This window comes from Terrapene carolina, unplaced genomic scaffold (genome assembly GCF_002925995.2).
Source record: "Terrapene carolina triunguis isolate 2854851 unplaced genomic scaffold, T_m_triunguis-2.0 Scaffold195, whole genome shotgun sequence".
In the NCBI taxonomy this organism is placed as follows: domain Eukaryota; kingdom Metazoa; phylum Chordata; order Testudines; family Emydidae; genus Terrapene; species Terrapene triunguis.
In genome coordinates, this window is record NW_020664546.1 from 1,288,964 (window position 1) to 1,314,018 (window position 25,055).

At 43.1% G+C, this 25,055-nt stretch overlaps 1 protein-coding gene across 2 annotated transcripts in view; it reads left to right on the top strand.

Annotated features, from left to right (window-relative positions):
* KDM5B (lysine demethylase 5B) overlaps positions 1-25,055 on the top strand; it is a 199,517-nt gene that overhangs the window by 128,928 nt on the left and 45,534 nt on the right. Inside the window, exons 17-21 of one of the 2 annotated variants that reach the window (XM_026655093.2) lie at positions 1,413-1,527; positions 2,186-2,541; positions 5,108-5,246; positions 9,173-9,352; positions 10,540-10,698. In XM_026655093.2, the coding sequence (XP_026510878.1) occupies positions 1,413-1,527; positions 2,186-2,541; positions 5,108-5,246; positions 9,173-9,352; positions 10,540-10,698 (949 nt within the window). The remainder of the gene's footprint in view (positions 1-1,412; positions 1,528-2,185; positions 2,542-5,107; positions 5,247-9,172; positions 9,353-10,539; positions 10,699-25,055) is intronic. The other variant, XM_026655091.1, reaches the window with a different exon arrangement.

Below are 25,055 nucleotides of genomic sequence, written 5' to 3' on the forward strand. Positions count from 1 at the left end.
TGGATCATGGGATTAATTGCACCCTCAGCAAGTTCGCAGATGACACTACGCTTGGGGGAGAGGTAGATTCGCTGGAGGGTAGGGATAGGGTCCAGAGTCACCTAGACAAATTGGAGGATTGAGCCAAAAGAAATCTGATGAGGTTCAACAAGGACAAGTGCAGAGTCCTGCACTTAGGAAGGAAGAATTCCATGCATGGCTAAAGGCTGGGGACCAACTGGCTAAGCAGCAGTTCTGCAGAAAAGGACCTGGGGATTACAATGGACGAGAAGCTGGATATGAGTCAGCCAGTGTGCCCAGCAGTGTGCCCAAGAAGGCCAACGGCATATTGGGCTGTATTAGTAGGAGCATTGCCAGCAGATTGAGGGAAGTGATTATTCCCTCACTACAGAAGGGATGTGGACAAATTGGAGAGAGTCCAGCGGAGGGCAACGAAAACGATTAGGGGGCTGGGGCACATGACTTACGAGGAGAGGCTGAGGGAACTGGGGTTATTTAGTCTGCGGAAGAGAAGAGTGAGGAGGGATTTGATAGCAGCCTTCAATTACCTGAAGTGGGGTTCCAAAGAGGATGGAGCTAGACTGTTCTCAGTGGTGGCAGATGACTGAACAAGAAGCAATGGTCTCAAGTTGCAGTGGGGGAGATCTAGATTGTATATTAGGAAACACAATTTCACTAGGAGGGTGGTGAAGCACTGGAATGGGTTACCTAGGGAGGTGGTGGAATCTCCCTCCTTAGAGGTTTTTAAGGCCTGACTTGACAAAGCCTTGGCTGGGATGATTTAGTTGGTGCTGGTCCTGCTTTGAGCGGGGGATTGGACTAGATGACCTCCTGAGGTCACTTCCAACCCTAATATTCTATGATTCTAACTCCAAGCCCACCTCTGAGGATTCTGCTTGTAAGTCACCTACACTGGAATCGACATGAGCAAGCACTCGAAGAAGAAAAAATTGTTCTTTGAGATGTGTTGCTCATGTCCATTCCATTACCCGCCCTCCTGTCCCTCTGTTGGAGTTATCGAGAAGAAGAAACTGAGAGGGCGGAGGGCTGGCGGCACCTGATAAACCATGGAATGAGCGCGGCACTCCAGAGGGCACCACGGCTAGCCCTACGGATACTGCTAACATAAATGTCTCCGACCGCACATGTGGGTGCGTGCACACCTACAATGGAATGGACATGAGCAACACATCTCGAAGAACAATGTTTAAGAAAAGGTGGGTAACCATTTTTTCCAGTCAGTTTCGCATATAGACAAGTCCTAAGTCACTTAGATACCTTTGAAGATCATGCTTTTCATGTATAATCTCTGAGATAGTTTCTGAAAATTCATGAGTAAACTTAAAACTTTAAATGTTGGAGTATGTTTTAGTGACATCTGACAATCTGGAAATGCCTATATGTAATTGCAGATATCGTTCTGGTGGAGGAAAATCCCCAAATCAGCTGACTGTGAATGAGCTTCGGTTGTTTGTAAGACAGCTGTATGCTCTACCCTGTGTCCTCAGTCAGACTCCATTACTGAAGGTAACTTTGAGAGCTCTAAAGAGGACGGGGAGGAACTAAAACACTTAAAGATAGCAATAAAATGTTCTTAAGACTGCATACAGTTGAACAGCTAGTCTAGAACAGGAATTCACAAGTGGAAGGACTCATGTTCTGTTTAGTGTTGCTGATACACTATTTATGAAAATATTCTAAATCTCAAGGTATTAAGAGGAGGATGAGCATTTCAAGGTAAATTTTCCTCGTGCATTCCTTGCATCATACACTATGCCTACACTATAGTTTGTTGGCATAACTTATGTCACCCAGGGGTGTAAATATACCACCCCCGACTGACATAAGTTACATCAGCATAAGCACTTGTGTGAACAAGCTATGTTGCCAGTATAGCTCCTGCTGTTCGCGGGGGTGGGTTTTTTTTATGCTGATGGGAGAGCGCCTGTCGGCATACAGCGTCTTCACCACACATGCTGCAGTGGCGCCGCTGTTTTAGTACACCTGTGCCGCTGCAACACTGTACATATAGACATGGCCTTAGTGAGGTGTTTGCCAGTAAATTCTACTAGCAGTGCTTTAACTAACTGAACAGCCAAGATTGCAGTGCTGTTGGGTATAGGAACTTTAAGCTTTGACAATGGATTTCTCCTTTTGTTTTAATAGTTGCTGTTGTGTGTTTCAGGATCTTCTTAATCGTGTGGAAGCTTTCCAACAGCATAGCCAAAAACTTCTCTCTGAAGAAATGCCCAGTGCTGCAGAACTGCAGGAGCTATTGAATGTCAGCTTTGAGTTTGATGTTGATCTTCCACAGCTAGCAGAACTGCGGATCCGTCTGGAGCAGGCACGCTGGCTGGAAGATGTACAGCAAGCTTGCTTGGATCAAAGCGCCCTTACTCTGGATGATATGAGACGACTCATAGACTCAGGCGTTGGACTAACTCCTCATTCAGCAGTTGAGAAAGCAATGGCTAAACTGCAAGAACTTCTTACTGTGTCTGAACACTGGGATGACAAGGCCAGAAATCTGATAAAGGCCAGGTAGACGCTGAATCTTAGAGTTTGGGAATAGGTGCAATTAGTGTTGCATCTTTCATTTGGTAACCCAAAAAGCAGGCAGTTCACATGTGGTCCTGACTTTCTTGCCTTTGTTTTTCTCTTCATTTTTATGAGTGCATGAATATACTAATGTGTCATTACTTAGTTTGTATCAGGTATTGCATGGAACTTTGTAATATTGGATGATGTGTAGACAAACAATTCCATGCTGCTTATATATATCTTATATGGACAAATGAAGGGAGGGGAAGATGGAAAGGACCTGTAAAAACAGTTGAAGGTTCAGATCAATTCAATTGTTTACTCCTCCATCAGTGTTTCAGATCTTAGTGCTTTTCTACACAATAAAGCTAAAATGTGAATTATAAGCTAAGATGTGAATTTAAACCAGTGTGGTTCTACCGGTATCAGTCCCCCATTTAGACATTCTTATACCGGAATAATAGGGGCTTTTTTGATTTTAGCTTATGTTACTTAAGATAGGATGTAAGCTAAACCAAAAAACCCCACTATTATACTGGAATAAGAGTAGCCAAGTGGGGTGGTTTATACTTCTATAGTTGTAATTATATCAGTATAAATGGTAAAACTCTCCCATGTAGACAAGGCCTAAGGATGGAGAGAGGAGGAATTGAGATGGAATACCTCCTCACTGTGAAAAGGATGCTGCTGGGCGTTTCACCCTCAATATAAAGGAAGAAATAACATTTGTTACGTTCATTAAGATGTAATTGAAAGCTGTGTGCTAAGTGCAGATTCTATGAGACCAGAATTTGGCTCCCAGATCCTTGGCTTCATATTTATTTAAACACTAGAGCATTTCTTACCACTCTTGTACTAGTCAGATTGTTTATTATTTAAGACAAATGTGATGGTAAAGCGCAAACTACAGAATAATCCCACAAAAAATCAGAGCTATAGGTGAAATTGTGCCTGTAAGCAACAAAACTAAGTTATGAATTGCAGAATATACAGTATGTAATAGCATCATGACAAATAAATATTTTTTCCTGAAGCCCCTACTATTAGCTGACAGGTTTGAGTTAAGGGTGAATATGCTGTATCTCAAAATTTCCTGCCTTTGGAGCTTTCTGACAGATGCTCAGGCTCTCATTCAAAGGTTTATGGAATTTTAAATTTTATGTTAAATCTCCCTCATGGAAATGTATAATCACTATAAAATAAAAACCCAAATTTTCCTGATTGGTCACCGCAACTCTGATGAGAAGAAAAAGGATGCATGTAGTACACTGCTTTTTCTTTTAAACCACTTTGGACACCTCTTTTCAAAATATATAAGGCACTCCAGAATCAAACAGCAGTTTTTTGAGTAAACAAGGTTCTAACACCTTCGTTTGCTACAGTGACTTTACTCTCCTCATTCTTTTTAGCTGAAGGTGAACAACAAATTAAAAACCAATGGAGTTAAACATAAATTTGTGCCAGATGGCCCCATTAACCAGGCTGAGTGTGCAAGGCAGCAGTCGCCCCAAGATAAGTTTTAAGTAGTCTTAAACAACCAACCATTTTTTTTTCTCTCTCTGAAATCCTCGTGGTACATACTCAATAATTCAGTACCAGGAAATGTACCAAAATGATTTCACAGGCACTGAAGGACACACATTTGAAATGTTTACATTTTACACAGTTAAAAAAAAAATACTGTGGTGAACAACCTCTCCTTAGCTTTCTTTTCAAGTTCTTCAGTATACCTAGCAAAAACCTTTTACATGCAGGGAAAAAAACACTTTTAAAATGTATCTCTCAAGTTTAATGGGTATGGTGAACCGAAATCTCTGCTCAGTCCCTTTTTTTTTTTTTTTTTTTTTTTTTTTAAAGTCAGCTGTGCGACAGAAACTCATATACAGTGCTCTGGGTAACTTCGAGTCTTACACCTCTACATTCCTAGCTACAATGATCCAAGTTGGCATTTAAGTCACTGGCTAGTGGTCTCTGTCTACTTTTCCCTAGACTGAGATCCATATTGCTCACCTTTTCCAGGCATAAAAAAACTTTTTTTTTTTTTTAAAGTGAGACGAATAAGTCCAACAGCCCTTTCTCACTTATGTGGTATATGATATTTGTGGAGGGGCATGGATGTGGGATGTGGTGTCCTTTTCTTAAATTGTGCCTAGTTTTAGCCTGAATTTAACTATTACAAAAATACCAGTTTTTTAAAATGAATTATTTATAAATCAAAATGTTAACACTCCCAAATGTCACTGCAGTAATGACTTACTTGATAGCCAATAATTAGGTATTGTGCCATACATTATTGTTGTTAAAACCCTAGTCATATTACCAAGACACACATTCACCGGTAGTTTTGGGCATACCTTCCTCCCTTTGAAACAGCTCCTTGAACAGCATAGTTTTTTAGTGGTAAGAATGTAGTCTCATTCTTAGAATTGTGTGTGTGTAGGGTTCATCCCTAATTCAGTTCAATTTGTTTTGTAGTTTGAGATTTTTCACCAGCCTTTGAATAACAAAGCTAAAATGAACTACTTTGTATCACATTTTGAGTAGGCTGTGTGTATCATTTACATAGACCACGACAGTCAGTAAGCAGTCTTGCGGCAGCAGTCAAGGAGATAGAGGAGATTCCTGCCTATCTCCCAAATGGTATTGCTCTGAAAGATGCTGTACAGAAGGCCAAAGATTGGCTACAGGAAGTGGAGGCCCTGCAGGTAGGTAAATTGTTCCTGTTTGTTATTCATTTGGGAATATTCATAGATTGATGTCAGTGGACATGTCACTTCACTGACTTTTGCATATGCTAGAAGTATGTGCTTCAATCTTCTTTGAAATTAAGCATGCTGGTTTTGTAACAGTTACTGCCTTAAAACAACTAGTTAAATTATGGACTGATGAATGCTTAATTTTTACTTATATCTCAGGCAGCAGTGGACCTTATGTATATTACTTGAATCTGGAATTAACTTACTGCAATGAATCTATAAAATGAGCTGTTGGTAGATAAATAGTGCAAAACATTCCTTAATATATGTCTCTCACAGCCACCAGTTAACAATTATGACACTATATTTTAACACTACTATCGTTTTTGTACCATTATCTAGCCACAAAAAAGCCTTGCTGGTAAAAGCCACGTTGCTAAGACTATTTTATTTCTAGCTTACTCTGGTCATTATTTTAACGTTAGGGATTGCCTACTATTTTCAGAGATTGTCTGATGACTATTTAAAACAGCATAGTTATACTGTATCTGTGTAGTTTTTTGCTTATGGCCCAGTTATTAAGCTAACATCTAGTTGTAAATATATAATATGCATTATATGCCCAGTGACATCAGAATTCTCACGTGAACTAATTTTGGAATTACTGTGATGATAATAGATAACATGAGCAGCTGTTCATGTCAGATAAAAAGTGAGGTTAAAAAAAACAAAACATTTTACACTCCTTTACTCATTTCTAACACTCTTAATATTCCCATTTGTATAGAGAAGGCTTCTCTGACTGGACCCATTTATACATGTATCAGTTAAACATTCTGAAAACAAGTCTGATGGACTCAGTGATAGGAATGAATCTGGCCCTCGAGAACCTTGTCTGCACTGGAGCTCCCAGAAGTGCTACCAGTGGGCATTTTTGGTAAATGTCCCTAGTGTAGAAATGATATATGAATGGTTTTCCTCTTATGTATTTTATTTTGCATTCACTGTTGAAGTCATGACAGGAATTGGCTGAAACTTCTGTCCTATGAGAAGTAATGTTTTACTTTGGTGATTTTTTGTCCATACTCGATGGCTGTCATTTATTTATACTCTGTCTTTAAAGGAATTGATTGATTTGTGAGTACACTGATAGTGAGCTTCCCAAGCAAGTTGAAAGTCTGCAGTGTGCTGACAGACCAGAATTTTGGGCTTTCCACCTTAGCCGATATCCTACTATGTGATACTTTATCATAATAGGCAAAAATTGCTCCACACAAGAGAAGCATTGCTGTTGGAACTACATTTTGTCTTCTTTGGCTGAAATGGTGTGGCTGAACAACTTGTGCAGTGGTTAACAGATTAATATCATGTGATCTGGATGTTTATTCCTTAAGACTATTCAGAAATTGCAGCTAGTTTGGAATGTAGTAGTTGCCTATTGTAGATTCATAGATTTTTAAGGCCAGAAGAGACTATGGTGATCATCTAGTCTCACCTTCAGTAAAACACAGACAATAGAATTTCATCTAGTTAACTCTTGTGGTAGAGGGAATTATTTTTCCCTACTGTACTGCTTTATGTACTGTGGTTATACTAAAACATATCATTTAGACAACCAATCTCAGTTTAAAGACCTAAAGCAACAGTGAATTAACCACTTCACATGGGAAACTTTTATTATCTTCAGTGTTAAGAATGTGCATCTTGTTTCCAAATTGAATTTTTCTGACTTCAAATTTCAAGTGTTGGATCTTGCTATGCTGTCATCTTCTAAACTTAAAGGGCCTCCTAATATCAGAAACCTTCTTCCACGTGTACATACTTAAAAACTCTCTTCAGTTTTTCAACATCCTTTTTAAAGTGTATACAAGGGATATGTTCTCTTTAAGGGAAAGGATGGTTCAGGGGTTAAGGCAGTAGCCTGGCTCTTAAACCAAGGTTCAGTTCCCTACTCTGCCACAGACCTTCCTATGACACTGGGCAAGTCATAATTTTTTTTTTTTTTTTTTTTTTTAAAGGGCGCAAGAGATCTAGATGCCCAAATCTTGTTGACTTCCCCTGGGAGTTGAGCACCTAACTTTCTTAGGTCCCTTTGAAAATTTTGGCCTTAGTTTCTCTGTGGGCCTTTGTTCTTCTTCTGTAAGATACAGATAACAACACTTCCCGGCCTCAACAGGTGTTGTGGGGATAACTACGTTAAAGATTGTGAGAAGCTCGGCTTCTACAGTAATGGGGGTTAGATAAGTACCTAACAGATAGATTTAGTAGTTTAAAATTGTGGCAAAACTGCTGCTAAAAGCCAAATTTTGCATTGTCCATATAATTTTACATCTGAAGTCACATTAGCCTGTAAATTGGAAGATGATCTTGAGTTTGGGGAAAATTGAAGATCGTCTGATAAAGTAGTATGCCAAAATGCAGGAACCCAAAAACTGAGCTGTTTTCAAAGTTAGAAGGATTTTGTAACATTTTTTTGCACATAGGATAAAACAGAGATAGGAAGCACAAGAAACCTATATCACTGGACACCCCTCACTGAGTTTAGTGCATGGTACTGAAAACATCTAACATGTGAAATATAATAATTTCTTAGACCTTGTTTTTTAGAATTACAGACTGGAATTAACGTACTACTGGCACACTACACAGACTCCTGTGCTCTCTCCTCTTCCCCATTGTACCTTTGAATTGTGTGGTATTCTGTTAGCAAAATAAGAGTGCTGCTTCATTCCATTTTTAATGTTTTAAATTATGGATCACTTTCTTCATAGCGTGTACTAGATCTCAGGGGTAGGGTGGTGCAATGATAGGTCTGAGGGAAAAAAAGTGGTAGAGGGCTTTAGCAGCTGTTCAAAATAACTCAGTTTTTAGGATGCTTTGTCTTGGGAACTTTTTTTTCGGATGACTTCAGATTTTCTCTACGAGTTCTACCCTGACCTGACCACTAATTTTCAGTCCAATATACTTTTCTTGGGATTTTAAAGAGGCTGAAAAATTTACCTTTTAGCAGAAACTATGAAGAGAGAGTGCGTTTCCTGGGTTTTGTAAGTTTGGGTTTTGTTTATTCTTACAACACTAACTTTTTTTGGAGATATCATGTGGCAACACCTTAACTGAACATTTGCTGGTTTTCTAATGTTTAAGTTAGGGGCTTTGACGTTCCACACACTGAAGGGTATGAAGAGAAGGCCCTGTTGAGTGGCAGCACCCTTAATTTCAGCTCTTTCTCTATTTCTAAAAATGTATTTGATTGAATCACTTACAACAAACATTGTTTCCTATAGCAGTACATAGTATCAGTGCTATGCAATCTTTTGTCAGTTGAGTTTTGGATGAAATTTAAGGTGTTTGTAACCTGTAGAGTCCTAAATGGTTTGAATTCTGCCTGTTTCAGAAATCACCTCTCCTTTATGTGATTCTGCCATGCTTCCAATTGATGGAGCCACTTGATCTGTAGACCCCTAATTAAATGAACAGGGGCTGCTTTTAAGGGGAGCTCTGCTTTGGAATGTTACTCTGCTATGATGTGCATAGACTGGATATGCATAGACAGGTTTTGATTTACCTTCAGGGCACACTAGAAATTCATTTGCTTTCCAGCAGAGAGGGATTCATGGTGGTATAGATGCTAGGAGCTTTTAGCTGGGGGAGTCTTTTTGGCCTGGAGTTATTTTGTAGTTGTCCTTTTTTTTTTTTTTTTTTTTTTTTTTTAATGCTTTCAGTTTGAAAATGTACTTTATTATCAGGGCATTTAAAAAATACAGATAACAAACTGGTGCCAAAAATTGAAAAGAAATCATAAATAGGACTGTTCTCAGTAGGTGAATAAAGTGCCTAGATTCTGTTTTACAAAATCTCACTCCAGTTGATTCAAATGTCTTTGTTCTGTTTTTGTCTTGTACAAATCAAGCATCTCTTAATTTCTAATTCATTAGGCTGGAGGACGTGTGCCCGTGCTAGACACACTTGTGGAACTTGTGGCGAGAGGTCACTCTATCCCGGTACATCTGGACTACCTGCCAAGGCTAGAGTCTTTAGTGGCAGATGTTCAAGCTTGGAAGGAGTGTGCAGCCAATACATTTCTGACAGAGAACTCCCCTTACTCACTTCTAGAGGTAAGAACTCTAAACTGTATCCACACATGTGCACAGAAAGAATAGGAGTACTTGTGGCACCTTATGGAATGTCTACACTACCCGCCGGATCGGGGAGCAGCGGCAGTCGACCCCGCGTCGTGAGGAAACGAGGTAAGTCGACCTAAGATACGTCAACTTCAGCTACGCTATTCTCGTAGCTGAAGTTGCGTATCTTAGGTCGATTCCCCCCTAGTGTAGACCAGGCCTTAGAGACTAACAAATTTATTTGAGCATAAGCTTTCATGGGCTACAGCCCACTTCATCAGATGCATAGAATGGAACATCTAGTAAGAAATATATATACATACAGAGAACATGAAAAGGTGGAAGTAGCCATACCAACTGTAAGAGGCTAATTAATAAAGATGAGGTATTATCAGCAGGAGAAAAAAAATGTTTGTAGTGATAATCAAGATGGTCCATTTTAGACAGTTGACAAGAATGTGTGAGGATACTTAACATGGGGAAATAGATTCAATATGTGTAATGCACAGAGTTCGTGTCTAAGTAGTCCCTCACTGCTGTAGGTATTAATCCCATAAAAAGTTGAAATTGGCATTAATATTTTATTAAATGTTTTTGCAAAAGGTTTTAGAGGCATTGTGCATATTGTAAGTTTACTGCATACTTCTCTTCAGCCTGGAGGAGGCTTGTTTTGTATTTTCCTTAACTAACTAAATTGGAAACAAAGACTAACTGTGCAGACAAACTTCCCATATCAAATTCTTAAGTACAGTGTGAGCAGAGAGGTGCTTGTGACACTGCTCGTTAGCCTGGATATTAATCTAAACTGTTGCAGCAACTGGAAACATTCCTAACCTTTTCCCAGACCCTCATTTATAAACTGGGGGTGTCTGGAGGGGCAGCCTTGGAGTCTTAGTGTGGCCAGGAGCTGACTAAAGTCAAGAGGGAATAATGCGTGCTGCAGCAGAGTCTCCCTGGACCTCCACTCCATATTAAAGATGAATTTGGCTGCGGTCTCGTCCATTTCAGTAAATGGGATTCAGTCCTCTGGCTACTGTTTTTCCCCCCAACATAACCTTTGCTTAGTCAAAGTTTTAGGGTACTTCTGTTCTAAGTGGACTTATAAGTGCGTGGCCATATGTTATGCCAGGATAAATGCACTGAGAAATGCTCCACACAGTTGTGCTTTGGCTGTTTCTTAGGTCTTGTCTCCCAGATGTGATATTGGAACACTGGGTCTTAAAAGGAAACAGAAGAAATTAAAGGAGCCAGTGCCAAATGGAAAGAAGAGAGGGACCAGGCTGGAGAGTCTTTGTGATCTGGAAAGAGCTCTGTGTGAGAGTAAGGAGACGGCCTCTGCGGTATGTATTAAGCTTTGAAATACAGGCTCCTCTTAGGGTTTTTTCCCCATTTGATTTTATATCCCTAGTATCTCCCTGCTGCCCAGCTTCTCTCCCAGCTCTCCACAAGAGGGGTGTAGAATTCTCAGGAGTCTTGTGGTGTTGCTAAGTCTTGCCCCCTCGTCAGTTCTGCCTCTGGTGATGGCAGAAGTAGTCAATTTGGCTTTTTCTCACTAGTTTGTTTTTATATATTTTAGATTTTATTTCTTTATTTGGGCAATAGCAATCTCATTCAGTTTATATCTCCTCTCTTCAGCCTGGGAATCACCAGGGTACTGAGGTTCTAGCCCTCTGGTGCAGCATCTCTCTACAGGGCTTTGTCTTCCCCTCACCCCTGACCTAGCACACATATATGCAGAGTTGCTCTGCGTGTTTCTAGCAAAGTCCAAGAGGTGCTAGATTTGTGAGGTTGCCTTTCAGAAGCTTCTGAGAACAATCTCTGTTCTGCTTACTACTAGCCAGGTGACCTTCCCTTTGCCAGGGCATGAAGCTCTGAGTCAAACCAACACGTCAGGGCCTTATGATTTCTCCTTCCACCGTGGAAAAGCTCAACCAAGAGCAGCAAGTTTCCTCCCAAAAGGATTCCCACTCCTGTTCATATCAGAGATGCTCTCCAAATTCAAGGTTGCTTCTTCTGTGAAGCTCTGTTTCAGGTTCAGAAGAGGAATTGGTTTGTGGGCTGCGAAGTAGGGGTACAGCAGCTCAGCCAGAGAAACTGGTTCTAAGTCTGAGGTAGAAAAGGGTTTCTCTTCAACCTTCACAGCTGGGACTCCATGTCAAAGTGCAAGGAGTGCTTTGAGTAATCTATGCCCAGCCAAGAAGCACATAACATCTCCATTTCTCATGCATCATTGGATGACTGTGCAGTAAGTGAGAAATCCCTATCTATGTACAAAATGCCACTTGATTTACTGAACAAAGCCCAAGTTACTAGGTCTTTCAGCTTTCCTTTCAAACTTCCAAGCCCCTATTGGGCTCTTCACATAATCTGGATTTGCTCCAATGCCTATCCTTGGGTGGGTGAATTCCAGATAAATTACATTGAAGCACAGGGCCCCCTCCCTCTTGGGACAGGGAGACAGCAACTCCTAAGAAACCTTAAAAAACCCAAACCCCCAAGCATATTACTCCTTTTTTTTTTTTTTTCCCCTTCCCATAGTTCTGCTCTTGAAGAGGGCAAATTCTGAATCACCCTATTACCACTAGAGCTGGACAGTCAGGAAAAATTCCTGTGCCTGAACACTGCAGTAGTTTAGTTTGCAAACTGGCAAAACAGAAGAAGGTCTAAAAATTGATTGAAAAACCCTATTGAATACTCTCATCCTTTGAGGACATCATAGGATCTGAATGTGAACCGCCAGTTAGAACAAACAAACAAAAAGAAAATTTCATACATCATAGGTATTAACTCTCAATACAGCAGTAGCCCTACCAGGAGGGGGACTTTGTACCAAAAGATCTTATAAAGCTTAAGTGAGGGCACCCTATTCTGAGATTTCAAAGCCACAACAGCTGCTCCCTGGATTAAAAAGATATCCTGTCATTAAAGAAGAAAATCTATATGGCGGCAACAAAGTGGCTCTACGCACTTCTGGAAGAGGAGCATTGGCATGTTTATAACACTCTTCAGTAGAGTCTAACCCACTTAGAACAATATTGGGATGTAACTGCCTGAATTTTACTCTCTTCTCCATAAGAGACAGTCTAGGCAATTTCCTGTATTTCTCAGACTTAATCAAATAGCAGGGTAATGCTCTTGTAACATCCAGTGTGCTTCCCCTGGACTGTTACTTGTAGCCATTCTTCTTCTTTGAGTGCTTGCTAATGTCGATTCCATTGTAGGTGTGCACATGCCCACGTGTGCGTTTGTCGGAGACTTTTGCCTTAACGGTATCCATTGAGCTGGCTTTGGCGCCCTTTGGAGTGCCACGCTTATGCTGCAGTGTATCAGGTGCGTCGGCATGTGGTGGACACTCGGGTCGCCTCTGTCCCTTGCTTCACAAGCGTTCTCTCCTATCTCAGCCTTGTGCTTCTAGCTGTAAATAGTTTAATCATTTGTTAGTCAGTTGTTAAGTAGCTGTTTAAGTGTTTAGTCAGATAGCGTGTGGGGTGGTGGGGGATGACTTTGTCCCGGGCAGGGCCCCTGTCTCTGGCCTATGCCTGTTAGTGACCCACATGAGAGTTGTGTAAGCTGCCTTGGGGAATCCCACATAAAGGAGCGCTGTCAGATATGTAAGAACTTTCATTCTCAGACACAGAGAGAGCACAACATATGTCTCAGGGCCCTCCTGATGCAGGCTGCCCTACGCCCAGCTTCAGAGCCGGCACAGTCTGATACGGCACACAGCACTTCGGCTTCGGTGTATAGCGCACCCCCGGCACCAGGCTCTTCCTGGCACCAATCCCCTGGTCACTGGTGCTGAAGAAAAAACAAAGAAGTCGGCACCAAGCAAGCCCAAAAAGGGGGCTCTGGGTAAAGGACCCTATTCGGGCCTTACAGACACTCCAGGCCTGCAAAAGGGCTCAGGACTGCAAAAGGGCTCAGCCCCGCGGAGTTCGTCCCCACAAAAGGACCTGCCACCAACTCCAGGGAGCAGTAAAGGGCCCAAGCCGAAGGCGCAGCTGACCTCCTCTCAGCTCCCAGCGCCTGGAGATTTAAGCGCACCCCCGCCACAGCTGGCACTGTGTGCAGCAATGGAACAGGCTATGGTACCCCGTGAGGACAGACCTGCCAGACAAGGCCTCACACAAGACAAGCAAGCACTACTGATCTCCGGAGCCAAGACAGAGCCCTAGGTCACCATATTCTTAGTCTCCACGTTGGCCCAGGTCTCCGGCTTGCCACTACGAGTCATTGGCATCGCGCTCCCAATCTCTGTCAGCACACTGGGGCTTGCCCAGGCGTAGACAATCTCCTCAGCACCAGTCTTCGTCGTGCCGTTGGTCGCCGTCGCTGAGACCTTGAGGACTCTCCCTACTCCCAGCACCAGTCAGACCACTCCCGGCACCAGTTGCCAGTGGCGACAGTGAGCCGTCAGACCCAGGCCTCAACAGCAGGGGGTGACGACTTCTCTAGCTCAGAGGTGGAGTTCAGCCCCTTGCCCAGACAGCAACGTGATTGGGCTCCAGAGAGCGCGTGCGCGGCATCAGCATTGACACCGTGATTCAACTTGCAACAATTGGTTTCGACTTTACGACGCTCAGTCCTACAATGGAGTGGATTGCGGTTCTGAGTTACGACATTTCGACTTTCGACACAATTGATTCCTGAAAATTGTGTTGTAAGTCCGAGGACTGCCTGTATTCTGCAAAAAAAAAATATCTGTTAGTGTTAACAGCCAATATAGCAACTGTGTTTTTTAAACAGACTGGGAGATGTGTATTCCTTCCCACTGTGCCAGGAAGCAGTTCTACTTTGGGAGTTCTGCATAACCAACTCAGTTACCTCAAAGCTGCTTACCTCTCAGGGGAGCACAAGACATTGGCAGATCACTTAAGCAAGTCTTTCTCCTCTCACCATGAATGGTGAATCCAGACATAGCCAGATCCATCTTCCAGCTGTGATGAACTCCACAAGTGGACCTGTTTGCAACAAAGGCCAACAGAAAATGCCATCAGTTTTGCTCCCAAGAGGGTCACAGCGCTGGCTTTTTGGATGCTTTTCTGTTATCATGGATGAACTCCCAGTTGTATGCCTTTACTCTGATACGATTACTATCCAGAGTCCTATTTGAGGCCAAGCGGGAACATGGTTGCCTCATATTAATAGAACCAGCATGGCTTCGACAACGCTGCTTCTCAACCATATTAGCAAGGCCTCCTCTACCAATCCCATTAGATTCAGACATGATCTCTCAGGAACATGGCTGTCTGTTCCATCCCAACCTACAGGCCCTCCACTTGACAGAGTGGATGCTTCCTGGCTAACACCACTAGAAATGACTTTATTGAAAAACATTGAGGAGGTGCTTCTGAACAGCAGAAAGCCTTCAACTAGGCATACTTACCTGGCCAAATAGAAATATTTTTCTATCCGGTCTGAACAGAGAAGTGTCTCTCCAGTGTTTTGAATTATCTGTTGCACCTAAAACAGCAAGGCCTGACAGTTCCATTAAAGTACATTTAGCAGTGATTTCAGTGTTCCACCCCACAGTGAGCAGTAGATTGCTTTCCACCTCTTTGTGAAAGTGGCATTTCTGGTTGTGATGACCTCAGCAAGGAGAGTGGGTCCATTGAGAGCCCTGATTCCAGAATCTCCTTATATTTTTCCATAAGGATAAAGTTTACCTCTGCCCTCACCCAAAATTATTAACATAGGTCATTTCCAATTTCCACATGAATCAGGCAATTTATTTGCCAACATTTTCCCGAAGCCTCACATGCATACAGATGAGTGAGCAGAAGCATCATTGCTGTATGTGAGGAGAGCACTGGCCTTCTACTTGGACCGCACCAGAACCTTTAAGATCCTCAATGCAGTTATTTGTCACAATTGCAGATGCGGTGAAAGGCAAATCGGTTTCCACTCAGAGGACTCTTGCATTTGTTTGTACTACCGGTTAGCTGTATCACACCACCCCTTGAATATTGGCTCATTTGACTATAGCAGAAGCAGCTTGAGCAACTTTTCTAGCACAAATACCCATTCAAAATGTTTGCAAAGCAGCAAACTGGTCATCATTGCACACTTTTTCTGCTTATTATGCCATTTTCCATCAATCCAGTTTCAGACAGGCTGTTCTACAATGCTGATCGGGTAGACTCTGAACCCCGCCTCCACATTAATCTGCTTGTGAGCCACCTAATGTGGAATGAACATGTACAGTCACTTGAACTAAAAATGGTTACCTGCCTTTCCATAACTGTTGTTCTTTGGGATGTTGTACATGATCATTCTGCAAGGAACTGAGGGGCATTGGGGGTAGCTGCACCTTATTGCACCTTATCAGAAGGAGGCTTTCTTCGGACAACTAACTGAAGTTTCCAGATCACAGGTCTTGGTTCTAATGCGGGACTTCAATCCCCTGACATCTGCTGGGAGCGCAATACAGCAATGCACAGACAATCCAGGAAGCTTTTGGAGAGAGTTGGGGACGACTTCCTGGTACAAGTCCTGGAGGAACCAACTAGGGGCCGTGCGCCTCTTGACCTGCTGCTTACAAACAGGGAAGAATTGATAAGGGAAGTAGAAGTGGGTGGCAACCTGGGCAGCAGTGACCATGAGATGGTTGAGTTCAGGATCCTGACAAAAAGAAGAAAGGAGAGTAGCAAAATACAGACTCTGGACTTCAGAAAAGAAGACCTAGACTCCCTCAGGGAACTAATGGGTAGGATCCTCTGGGAGGCTAATATGAGCGGGAAAGGAGTCCAGGAGAGCTGGCTGTATTTTAAAGAAGTCTTATTGTGGTCGCAGGAACAAACCAGCCCGATGTGCAGAAAGAATAGCAAATATGGCAGGCGACCAGCTTGGCTTAACAGTGAAATCTTCAGTGAGCTTAAACTCAAAAAGGAAGCATACAACAAGTGGAAATTTGGTCAGATGACTAGGGAAGAGTATAGAAATATTGCTAAAGCATGCAAGGGTGTAATCAGGAAGGCCAAGTCATAATTGGAATTGCAGCTAGCAAGGGATATGAAAGGTAACAAGAAAGTATGCTAGCAACAAGAAGGTGGTCAGGGAAAGTGTGGGACCCTTACTGAATGGGGAGGCAACATAGTGACAAAATGATGTGGAAAAAGCTAATGTACTCAATGCTTTTTTTTGCCTCGGACTTTACAGACAAGGTCAGCTCCCAGACTGCTGCACTGGGCATCACAATATGGGGAGGAGCTGAGCAGACCTCAGTGATGAAAGAACAGGTTAAAGACTATTTAGAAAAACTGGATGTGCACAAGTCTATGGGTCCAGATCTAATGCATCCAAGGGTGCTGAGGGAGTTGGCTGGTGTGATTGCAGAGCCATTGCCCATTATCTTTGAAAATATGTGGCGATTGGGGGAGGTCCAGGACGATTGGAAAAAAGGCAAATATAGTGCCCATATTTTAAAAAGGGAAGAAAGAGAATACGGGGAACTACAGCCTCACTTCAGTCCCCGGCAAAATCATGGAGCAGGTCCTCAAGGAATCCATTTTGAAGCACTTTGAAGATAGGAAGGTGATCAGGGACAGTCAGCATGGATTCACCAAGGGCAAGTCATGCCTGACCAACCTGATTGCCTTCTATGATGAGATAACTGGCTCTGTGGATATGGGGAAAGTGGTGGATGTGATATATCTTGACTTTAGCAAATCTTTTGATACGGTCTCCCACAGTATTCTTGCCAGCAAGTTAAAGAAGTATGGGCTGAATGAATGGATTATCAGGTGGCTAGAAAGCTGCTAGATTGTTGGGCTCAACGGGTAGTGATCAATGGCTCGATGTCTAGTTGGCAGCCGGTATCAAGCAGAGTGCCCCAGGGGTCAGTCCTGGGGCTGCTTTTGTTCAACATCTTTATTAATGATCTGGAAGATGGGATGAATTGCACCCTCAGCAAGTTCAGAGATGACACTACACTTGGGGGAGTGGTAGATTTGCTGGAGGGTAGGGATAGGGTCCAGAGTCACCTAGACAAATTGGAGGATTGGGCCAAAAGAAATCTGATGAGGTTCAACAAGGACAAGTGCAGAGTCCTGCACTTAAGAAGGAAGAATTCCATGCATGGCTACAGGCTGGGGACCGACTGGCTAAGCAGCAGTTCTGCAGAAAAGGACCCGAGGATTGCAGTGGACGAGAAACTGGATATGAGTCAGCAGTGTGCCCTTGTTGCCTACAAGGCCAACGGCATATTGGGCTGTATTAGTAGGAGTATTGCCACCAGATTGAGGGAAGTGATTATTCCCCTCTATTCGGCACTGGTGAGGCCACACCTGGATTATTGTGTCCAGGTTTGGTTCCCTCACTACAGAAGGGATGTGGACAAATTGGAGAGAGTCCAGAGGAGGGCAACAGAAATGATTAGGGGGCTGGGGCACATGATTTATGAGGAAAGGCTGGGGGAACTGGGATTATTTAGTCTGCAGAAGAGATGAGTGAGGGGGGATTTGATAGCGGCCTTCACCTACCTGAAGGGGGTTCCAAAGACGATGGAGCTAGGCTGTTCTCAGTGGTGGCAGATGACAGAACAAGAAGCAATGGTCTCATGTTGAAGTGGGGGAGGTCTTGGTTGGATATTCAGAAACACAATTTCACTAGGAGGGTGGTGAAGCACTGGAATGGGTTACCTAGGGAGGTGGTGGAATCTCCTTCCTTAGAGGTTTTTAAGGTCAGGCTTGACAAAGCCCTGGCTGGGATAATTTAGTTGGGGATTGGTCCTGCTTTGAGCAGGGGGTTGGACTAGATGACCTCCTGAGGTCTCTTCCAACCCTAATATTCTATGATTCTACTGGCATGCAATGGCAGACTGCTGTAGAGTGTGCTCGAGTCACCCCAACAGGAACCACTGAGGGAAAAAGTTTTCTAGCAACTGTGCACAAGGTGCAGACACAGCTACAGTGGTATGGGCATGTGCAACACATCTGGAAGAACAACAGTTGTGGAAAGGTAGGTAACTGTTTTTTCATTATTTATCTGTAGGGTGCCTAAGCATGATCCCAGAGGCTTCGAGGTGTACTCACCATACAAATAATAAGAAATTAATGAAATCCTCAACATGGCAATGACAGAATGCATGTTTGCATATATGAGCATCAAATTCCTGTACAAGACTCTTCCTTTCAGTCTCTTCTTTGCAGCACTGTAAAAATGACAGTAGTGGTTACAGCAATGCTCAGATCACAAATACTTCTTTGAGTGGCTCTGCACATTCCCAGTTATGGGTAATGTGCTACCCTGTGCAGCCCAATGGTAGAACCATCTCAAAGTAGTGCCCATTAAAGCGCACTAGCATCTCCAAATGTAAAGGGATGCTGCACCCTTATTTCTTCCCAACCACTGCGCCAGATGCAAATGAACTGCTCTGTCTGGTTTGTCAGATACGGGTTTTCTCCTGGTCAGTGCCTTTGGATAATTTGTTATAGTTGTTTGTTTTTAGTGTTAAGTGTAGTTAGTATAGTTTATAGGTTCAGTTTCCTGTAATAACAGAAACTGGGGTTTAAGAGATGTGGTTCCTGCTCAGCTTTCTTCCTGCCTTTGGATGACTCCTTATGTGCCTTCGGGAAGGCCACTGTCCTTCTGGGTGTTCTATTTGCCAGAGCGCACAAGCACAGGCAGAGCAGACTGCAGGTGCTCATACTTAAAGACAACCTTGCTGCTAAAACATTGGATACCAGGAGATCATCTGATCCAAAGACGTAAGAGAGCTGTTTTGGCTTCAGTTGCTTCATCTAGCAAAACTAAGATGCCTAAAGGATCCCAATCAGGATCTATGCTGGTTCTGGCTCCTATTCCTTTGTAATTGGATCCTCTTGCTAAAGCCATCAAGGTGTCGAAGCAGACAGCTGGTGTCTAAGGACCCTAGGATGTTGGTATGACACTCAGAGGTGCAATCCAGACCAGTGAGGAGCTGTTTCACCCCTGCCTTTCAATCTGGGGTGCCTCACAATGCTTTGCTACTGTAGCTCCCAACCTGGGCCCCTCACAAACAGGAAACAGCATCATGTCACACCCTGAGTATCTGTGTATAGCCACAGCCCTGGTCCAGCAACTCTGATGCCAGCAGTTTGTTAGAAAACACCAGCCATGCTCTGGCTTCCAGCAGCCTTGGTTACTATTTGCAGGGTGGCCCCAATGCATTTCCTGTTCCAGATTCACCCCATCCCACCCCCAAACATGTGTTGTGCACTCCCCAGCCCCCTTCTGGACAGTCCAGATATATTTAGGTCCATTGCCCCTCTAAGGAGATCAGTTAACAATTTTTTCTACCATAAGTGGTGTTACCCACATAGTTCAGTTTAAAAGCAACACTGGATTAGTTTTAATGAAAGGATAAAAGAAGTTTATTTAATTACAAAGAGAGATTTTAAGTGGGTACATATATAAGGCATTAAAGTCAGAAAAAACTAGTCCATCCCCCACCCTCCTAGTGAAAAAGTTTTTCCTAATATCCAACCTAAACCTCCCCCATTGCAACTTTAGACCATTACTCCTTGTGAGAGCCTGAGAGGCTTGCTTCTGTAGTGAGTGTTCCAAAGGTTTGGAACAAGAACAGGGTTGACTTTCAGCATGGTCTCGGGACTCATCCATCTGCTAAGGGACATCAGAATATGGTCTGGATCTGACATCTGATTCTGCACCACTTCTGGCGAGCAGTTCCATGTCTTGAACTGGAACGTCCAGAAATGCCTCATATGGACTCTCACCCCAGGGATGCATGGCACTATCAATCCCAGCTGCTGGAAATACTGGGCTATAGATGAATGCTGCTGAGAAGCAACTGGTGTTATGAAGTTTTTTATCTTCATAAAGTTTTTCTGTGATGGGAATATTTTAACCAGAACCATGAGAATTTCAATCTCAATGTGAGCAGTTGTATAGGACTGGTGGTTCAGAGAGCTCTTCTTGATGTTCAATACAGAACACCATGGGTGTGAATTACTGCCAGGGTCTGGCAAATTTTGGTAATATCTGTTTTAATCTGAGCTGTGCTCATACAACCAGTGGATATAGTGTACTTAGATTTTCAGAAAGCTTTGACAAGGTCCCTCACCAAAGGCTCTTAAGCAAAGTAAGCTGTCATGGGATAAGAGGGAAGGTCCTATCATGGATTGGTAACTGGTTAAAAGATAGGAAACAAAGGGTAGGAATCAGGGTTAGGGTCAGTTTTCAGAATGGAGAGAGGTAAATAGTGGTGTTCCCCAGGGGTTTGTACTGGGACCAGTCCTATTCAACATATTCATAAATGACCTGGAAAAGGGGGTAAACAGTGAGGGCAAAATTTGCAGATGATACAAAACTACTCAAGATAGTTAAGTCCCAGGCAGACTGCGAAGAGCTACAAAAGAATCGCTCAAAACTGGGTGACTAGGCAACAAAATGGCAGATGAAATTCAATGTTGATAAATGCAAAGTAATGCACCTTGGAAAACATAATCCTAGAATATCAGGGTTGTAAGGGACCTCAGGAGATCATCTAGTCCAACCCCCTGCTCAAAGCAGGATCAATCCCCAACTAAATCATCCCAGCCAGGGCTTTGTCAAGCCTGACCTTAAAAACCTCTAAGGAAGGAGATTCCACCACCTCCCTAGGTAACCCATTCCAGTGCTTCACCACCCTCCTAGTGAAAAAGTTTTTCCTAATATCCAACCTAAACTTCCCCTACTGCCATGTTGAGGATTTTATTAATTTCTTATTATTTGTATGGTGAGTACACCTCGAAGGCTCTGGGATCATGCTTAGGCACCCTACAGATAAATAATGAAAAAACAGTTACCTACCTTTCCACAACTGTTGTTCTTCCAGATGTGTTGCACATGCCCATACCACTGTAGCTGTGTCTGCACCTTGTGCACAGTTGCTAGAAAACTTTTTCCCTCAGTGGTTCCTGTTGGGGTGACTCGAGCACACTCTACAGCAGTCTGCCATTGCATGCCAGTAGAATCATAGAATATTAGGGTTGGAAGAGACCTCAGGAGGTCATCTAGTCCAACCCCCTGCTCAAAGCAGGACCAATCCCCAACTAAATTATCCCAGCCAGGGCTTTGTCAAGCCTGACCTTAAAAACCTCTAAGGAAGGAGATTCCACCACCTCCCTAGGTAACCCATTCCAGTGCTTCACCACCCTCCTAGTGAAAAAGTTTTTCCTAATATCCAACCTAAACTTCCCCTACTGCAACTTGAGACCATTACTCTTTTTTTTCTTTAATCTGCTGGGGAAGGATAACTCAGTGGTTTGAGCATTGGCCTGCTAAACCCAGTGTTGTGAGTTCAATCCCTGAGGGGGCCATTTAGGGATCACAGTGGGGGGAATCTGTCAGGGACAGTACTTGGTCCTGCTAGTGAAGGCAGGAGACTGGACTCAATGACCTTTCAAGGTCCCTTCCAGTTCTATGAGATAGGTATATCTCCATATTAAAATAAATAAATAAAAATAATCTAGATCCCTCCTCTTTGAAACCACCTTTCAGGTAGTTAAAAGCAGCTATCAAATCCCCCCTCATTCTTCTCTTCTGCAGACTAAATAATCCCAGTTCCCTCAGCCTCTCCTCATAAGTCATGTGCTCCAGTCCCCTAATCATTTTTGGTGCCCTCAGCTGGACTCTCTCCAATTTGTGCACATCCTTGTTGTAGTGTGGAGTCCAAAACTGGACACAGTACTCCAGATGAAGCCTCACCAATGCCGAATAGAGGGGAATGATCACGTCCCTCGATCTGTTGGCAATGCTCCTACTTATACAGCCCAAAATGCTGTTAGTCTTCCCAGCAACAAGAGCACACTGTTGACTCATATCCAGCTTCTCGTCCACTGTAACCCCTAGGTCCTTTTCTGCAGAACTGCTGCCTAGTCCCTCGTTCCCTAGTCTGTAGCAGTGCATGGAATTCTTCCATCCTAAGTGCAGGACTCCGTAGTTGTCCTTGTTGAACCTCATCAGATTTCTTTTGGTCCAATCCTCTAATTTGTCTAGGTCCCTCTGTATCCTATCCCTACCTTCCAGCGTATCTACCACTCCTCCCAGTTTAGTGTCATCTGCAAACTTGCTGAAGGTGCAATCCACGGCATCCTCCAGATCATTAATGAAGATATGGAATAGAACTGGCCACAGGACCGACCCTTGGTGCACTCCTCTTGATATCAGCTGCCAACTAGACATGGAGCCATTGATCGCTACCTGTTGAGCCCGACGATCTAGCCAGCTTTCTATCCACCTTATAATCCATTCATTCAGCCCATACTTCTTTAACTTGCTGGCAAGAATACTGTGGGAGACCATATCAAAAGCTTTGCTAAAGTCAAGAAATAACACGTCCACTGCTTTCCCCTCATCCACAGAGCCAGTTATCTCCTTATAGAAGGCAATTAAGTTAGTCAGGCATGACTTTCCCTTGGTGAATCCATGCTGACTGTTCCTGATCACTTTCCTCTCCTCCAAGTGCTTCAGAATTGATTCTTTGAGGACCTGTTCCATGATTTTTCCAGGGACTGAGGTGAGGCTGACTGGCCTGTAGTTCCCCGGATCCTCCTCCTTCCCTTTTTTAAAGATGGGCACTACATTAGCCTTTTTCCAGTCATTCGGGACCTCCTCTGATCACCATGAGGTTTCAAAGATAATGGCCAATGGCTCTGCAATCACATCCGCCAACTCCTTTAGCACCCTCACATGCAGTGCATCCGTCCCCATGTACTTGTGCTCATCCAGCTTTTCTAAATAGTCCTGAACCATTTCTTTCTCCACAGAGGGCTGGTCACCTCCTCCCCATACTGTGCTGCCTAGTGCAGTAGTCTGGGAGCTAACCTTGTTCATGAAGGCAGAGGCAAAAAAAGCATTGAGTACATTAGCTTTTTCCACATCCTCTGTCACTAGGTTGCCTCCCCCATTCAGTAAGGGGCCCACACTTTCCTTGACTAGCTTCTTGTTGCTAACATACCTGTAGAAACCCTTCTTGGTACTCTTAACGTTCCTTGCTAGCTGCAACTCCAAGTGTGATTTGGCCTTCCTGATTTCACTCCTGCATGCCTGAGCAATATTTTTATACTCCTCCCTGGTTATTTGTCCAATCTTCCACTTCTTGTAAGCTTCCTTTTTGTGTTTAAGATCAGCAAGGATTTCACTGTTAAGCCAAGCTGGTCGCCTGCCATATTTACTATTCTTTCTATTTACTATTCTTTGTTGTTGTTGTTTTGTTTTTTATCAGGGGGTATTTTTGGCCTTAAGTTTAAAGACGTTTAGAGCATGTTAAAAGAACAGGAGTACTTGTGGCACCTTAGAGACTAACAAATTTATTAGAGCATAAGCTTTCGTGGGCTACAGCCCACTTCTTCGGATGCATAGAATGGAACATATATTGAGGAGATATATATACACACGTACAGAGAGCATGAACAGGTGGGAGTTGTCTTACCAACTCTGAGAGGCCAATTAAGTAAGTGAAAAAAACTTTTGAAGTGATAATCAAGCTAGCCCAGTACAGACAGTTTGATAAGAAGTGTGAGAATACTTACAAGGGGAGATAGATTCAATGTTTGTAATGGCTCAGCCATTCCCAGTCCTTATTTAATCCTAAATTGATTGTATCTAGTTTGCATATCAATTCCAGCTCAGCAGTCTCTCGTTGGAGTCTGTTTTTGAAGTTTTTCTGTTGTAAGATAGCCACCCGCAGGTCTGTCATTGAATGACCAGACAGGTTAAAGCGTTCTCCCACTGGTTTTTGAGTATTATGATTCCTGATGTCAGATTTGTGTCCATTAATTCTTTTGCGTAGAGACTGTCCGGTTTGGCCAATGTATATGACGGAAGGGCATTGCTGGCACATGATGGCATATATCACATTGGTAGATGTGCAGGTGAACGAGCCTCTGATAGTGTGGCTGATGTGATTAGGTCCTATGATGATGTCACTTGAATAGATATGTGGACAGAGTTGGCATCGGGCTTTGTTACAAGGATAGGTTCCTGGGTCAGTGTTTTTGTTCAGTGATGTGTGGTTGTGAAAAGATGATCCCTCACTCTCACAGATCTTGGGAGACAGACCTGTCCTCGCTTACAGACAACCCCCCAACCTAAAGCAAATACTCACCAGCAACCAGTGGGCTGTAGCCCACGAAAGCTTATGCTCTAATAAATTTGTTAGTCTCTAAGGTGCCACAAGTACTCCTGTTCTTTTTGCAGATACAGACTAACACGGCTGCTACTCTGAAACCTGTCATAGAGCATGTGAAGTGTATCTAGCCCCCCACTCTCCCATTCCCCCTCTAAACCCCTTCGCAAAACTCCCCTGTTCGCTGCTCCTATTCACTAACCTGTTGATTTATCTTGTCAAGTTTCATTTCTGGCACAAGGAAACTAGAATCCCAGTTATACTAGAGCTTTTCCAGGGTGGTTTGGATAGCCTTGCAATAATGCATCATAGCAAGACAGGAGTTAACCCTCAGCAGTGTTCTTTATGCAGTGTTCTAGTTCTTTGATTGAGCAACCTCAAATACCCAGATTCCTCAGACTGATCAGATAGTGCTTGTTGCAGGTTTTGTCTGATCTCCCAACACTGCACCCATCTCCAGTTATCCAAGCCCTCATGGCAGCACATTTCAAACCCATGACATCTAACTTACCCATTCTGTATGTGTGTGTGTGTGTGTGTGTATATATATATATATATATATATATATATATATATATATATATATAT